This window comes from Cebidichthys violaceus, unplaced genomic scaffold (assembly GCF_023349555.1).
Source record: "Cebidichthys violaceus isolate CVI_PGR_0920_01 unplaced genomic scaffold, fCebVio1.0.p SCAF_19, whole genome shotgun sequence".
NCBI lineage: Eukaryota > Metazoa > Chordata > Actinopteri > Perciformes > Stichaeidae > Cebidichthys > Cebidichthys violaceus.
In genome coordinates, this window is record NW_027176361.1 from 13,102,317 (window position 1) to 13,107,316 (window position 5,000).

At 45.3% G+C, this 5,000-nt stretch overlaps 1 protein-coding gene across 15 annotated transcripts in view; it reads right to left on the reverse strand.

The window, feature by feature from the left end:
- LOC137874788 (calcium/calmodulin-dependent protein kinase type II delta chain) overlaps positions 1 to 5,000 on the reverse strand; it is a 92,463-nt gene that overhangs the window by 86,983 nt on the left and 480 nt on the right. For all 15 annotated transcript variants that reach the window (XM_068713750.1, XM_068713745.1, XM_068713739.1 and 12 more), the window contains exon 2: positions 4,031 to 4,125. In XM_068713750.1, coding sequence (XP_068569851.1) covers positions 4,031 to 4,125 — 95 coding nt within the window. The remainder of the gene's footprint in view (positions 1 to 4,030; positions 4,126 to 5,000) is intronic.

The window sequence follows — 5,000 nt, forward strand, 5'->3', positions numbered from 1 at the left end:
CAACGGCCAGCGCTGGAAGAAACAAGTGTTTAATAGGAAAGATAGATCATTGTCAACATGTTCATACTCTTCAAAAGTAGCCAGGAAATAATGGATTTATGTCTCCAGACTCTGCAGGAGTGTTAAAGTGAACGGGGCTAGACGGCTCACAGCACAGGAACCACGGAGACCAGGTCCGTAACCCCCTGACCCCTCACTGCATCAGTGACTGAATCTGTCCAGAAACAAGCAGCAGCACTCTGCTTTAATCATCTGAATTATGAGTTCGATCAGAAAAGTCAACTCGATTTAATAACTAGGGCGCTAGAGAAAATCAAATATTACCATATTTTTGACCAAATACCTTGATATCCATACTGCAGCAAGTGGGTCAAGTCAAATAACAGAACAAGCAAATGCAAACACTAGATTTAAACTACCAACTCTACACGTTCTTCCACAAGATTTAACAAGCGCATCAGTGTGCAAACCCTCACCTCACACAGCGAGACCATCAGTCCACTGCTCCTTCATGAGACCACCTGACAGGTCTTACCCTCAGGATCCAATCAGAGTGGAGGCTGCACCCTAAGGAGTCCCACCAATGCTGCTCTCAATCCAAGCGGTGTCCTATCTTCAAGTCAACGGCCCACTTCCTGATTCCCGGGGGGGAATAACTACAGATATAACTTCAGATATAACTTCAGACATAACTTCAGACACAACTACAGACACAACTACAGACACAACTACAGACACAACTACAGACACAACTTCAGACACAACTACAGACACAACTACAGACACAACTACAGACACAACTACAGACACAACTACAGATATAACTACAGATACAACTACAGATACAACTACAAATACAACTTCAGACACAACTACAGACACAACTTCAGACACAACTTCAGACACAACTACAGACACAACTTCAGACACAACTTCAGACACAACTACAGACACAACTACAGACACAACTACAGACACAACTTCAGATATAACTTCAGATATAACTTCAGACATAACTACAGATACAACTACAAATACAACTTCAGACACAACTACAGACACAACTTCAGACACAACTTCAGACAACTTCAGACACAACTTCAGATACAACTTCAGATACAACTACAGATATAACTACAGATATAACTACAGATATAACTTCAGATATAACTTCAGATATAACTACAGATATAACTACAGACACAACTTCAGACACAACTTCAGATATAACTACAGACACAACTTCAGATATAACTTCAGACATAACTACAGACACAACTACAGACACAACTTGAGACACAACTTCAGATATAACTACAGACACAACTTCAGATATAACTTCAGATATAACTACAGACACAACTACAGACACAACTACAGACACAACTACAGACACAACTTCAGATATAACTACAGACACAACTACAGACACAACTACAGACACAACTTCAGACAACTTCAGACACAACTTCAGACACAACTTCAGACACAACTACAAATACAACTTCAGACATAACTACAGACACAACTTCAGACACAACTACAGACACAACTACAGACACAACTACAGACACAACTTCAGATATAACTTCAGACACAACTACAGACACAACTTCAGACACAACTACAGACACAACTACAGACACAACTACAGACACAACTACAGACACAACTTCAGATATAACTTCAGATATAACTACAGACACAACTACAGACACAACTTCAGACACAACTTCAGACACAACTTCAGATACAACTTCAGATACAACTTCAGACACAACTACAGACACAACTACAGACACAACTACAGACACAACTACAGACACAACTTCAGACACAACTACAGATATAACTACAGATACAACTACAGACATAACTACAGACATAACTACAGACATAACTACAGACATAACTACAGACATAACTACAGACATAACTACAGATACAACTACAGATACAACTACAGACACAACTACAGACACAGCTTCAGACACAGCTTCAGACACAGCTTCAGACACAACTTCAGATATAACTTCAGATATAACTACAGATATAACTTCAGATATAACTTCAGATATAACTTCAGATATAACTTCAGATATAACTTCAGATACAACTTCAGATACAACTTCAGATACAACTACAGATACAACTACAGATACAACTACAGATACAACTTCAGATATAACTACAGATATAACTACAGATATAACTACAGATATAACTACAGATATAACTTCAGATATAACTTCAGATACAAGGACGGGATCACAACCGGGTGCACTTTCACAAAACAGAGATTGCATAGATACACGTTGTCAACAGATCTTCCTGATGTTGTACTTTAACAGGTCAGCAGTACAAGAGTCGGTGGATGTTCTTTGGAAGTGCACCAGACAGGAAAGCACCGCCTTTAGTGTGAAGCCGAGGTTTACAGCCACATCAAGCCTCTCCAATTAAACAGAGCTTCCTGTTTAGGAGTTCTCCTCACGCAGCTACAGCAGAAGAAGAAGAAGAAGAAGAAGAAGAAGAAGAAGAAGAAGAAGAAGAAGAAGAAGAAGAAGAAGAAGAAATAGAAGCGGCAGCAGCAGCAGCAGCAGCAGCAGCGCTGGCAGCCAGTCTGGGGTTTCCCCTCACGAAACGTGACCTGTGAGCTTCAGTATCGGTCAGCCGGTCTAACAGAACCCTGCTGGATCCGTCTCTGGATGTTGAACCGTATCGTGGTTTGTCCTCATAACGGTGGGGAGCTGTGGTTGTGCGGTTATCAAATGTCTTGTTTTGTCCACAACACAAAGACATTCCATTTACTACGTCCAAAGCTAACTCAGACTCGACCTGGACTGGTCTCAGACTGAAAGGGTTCCCAGCAGAGCCTCAAGTACACAGAGAACACAGCAGCATCGCTTTAACAGAGTGAAGCAAACACGATCACACAAGTTAACAACGGGCCTCATCGATCAGAACCAGCTTCATTCACACACGACTCCGTTATTCAGCATCTCTCAACCAAAGCCAAAGAACAGTCCCCACGTTACGTATGCAAGGAGTGGAACAATGTGGGGACGTCTGACCTACACCTCTGGGTTCAGAGGTGAAACAGAGAGGATCCTCCGTCATGAGCAGAACTGTGACTGTGCAACAACTAGATTCATAGAAGAGGTCAAAACTATGACGGTGAAACGGCTATGAATGCATCGGTACAGTATGAACATAAAAGATGAATTATGATAAAGGAATGGACCTCTGTGCATTGAGAGAGCAGAAGTTCCACTGGATGAACACCACACACACACACACACACACACACACACACACACACACACACACACACACACACACACTCTTTCTCATTTCACCAGAGACAGACAGAGTGGAGATCTTTCACCGTAGAGAAAATAGAAATGGTTTGTTCCCTTCTTACTGCTCTGTTCCATCTTTTGAATCGTTTTGCTTTTCTCCACACAGCTGTTGACGCTGTGAGGAAACCCCCCCCCCCCCCCCCATGAGACCCATCACTGTGTGCCTGTCCAAGCCTATCTCCTGTTTGTGCTTCGGCGTCACACTGCACAGATAATGATGGAGAGGATAAGAATGCCTCGGCTTCCTGGACAGAAGGTCACTGGGAGGAGAGAACCAGAGGAGCTCTCACTCCTGACAAGACGATGCCTTCACTGGCTTGTGTTTCCTTGTGAACGACAGCGCTGTGAGTCACACGCAGCTCATCAGAAATCAGAGGCTGTGGTTTGATATCACAGAACGAGTTACAAAAGGAGCCGTTGGCCTCCTTCAAGTAGGCGTCACACAGATGGAACGAGTGACTGTTAAAGACGTGGCTAGCTGCTGCCATTTGTAACCCGACCACCTCCCGCCACTACAGACATGAAGCAATGAGAAAACATGTCCAGTCCGGAAAAAGAAGAGGAAGTTGGTTTGAGGGGCTACGTGGCTACAGAAAGGAGCCCGCCCCCCCCCCCCACAGAGTGAACAGCATGGCTCTACAAAGCCACACCACAGGGCAGCATGTACTCACCTCTGGCTGACAGCTTCTTGGTATTGATGATTTTGGCAGCGTATTCCTGCCCCGTGGAAATCTTCATGCAGCGCCTCACCACGGAGAAAGCCCCCCTACAGGAGAGTGGGGGTCAGTCAGAGCAGCCAGACAGTTACAGTTTATCAGAGACAACATTGAGCCTGATCTCCTGGAACAGAGAGCCGTTCCACACGTCCACAAAGACTCTGGGTCTCGTTTTAGTGTCCGGATCACCAGCTCTCTGTCTACACTGAGCTGAGTATCTGCCTCCTGACACTTTGTTACAGATTCGTGTGTGTTGCACTTAACTGGGGCTGCAACAATCTGCAGCACCCTCACTGTACACCGACCTACACGATGAACCTGAAGACAGGTGAGAAAGCAGAGCCCCGCCTTCCTCCGTGTACCTGAACGCCTCGTTTACCCGGGTAAACACGTCTAATGCGGACGTGCACCTTTCAGCTGTGTTTACACTGTCGCTGACACGGGACGCACATCTCGAGTAGTTTGGACCGGGCCGGTATGTGAACGGTGCCACATGAACGCCACCGAGGGATGAACCGTGTGCAAACATAGCGCTGATTCCTGCACCGTGCTCGTGTTAGGGCGCGCAGAGCGCGACACAGCGACCTGCCCCTGATGACACACCGCTCCGGCTCCGGCTCTGCTTGTACAGACCTGCCTGGCTCGTCGCCAGAGGTTCAGCCTTACAGCACAGTTCAACATTACTGATAAACCACGAAACACCCTGCATGCGGTCTCAACCCCTCAGCGGCTCCATTCTTCAAATTAAAAACAACTTTTACAATTAGAAGTCCACGCAAGACAAGCGTCCTCCACAACACACGCTGATGGGCGTTAACGAGCAGCGACACCCGATTCAATTAGTTGAGCTAACTTACACCCGAACAGAGGAAGAACTGCCGGGAAACTCTTCAGCTTACGCTCGCGCTCTCTGTTGATAAACAGG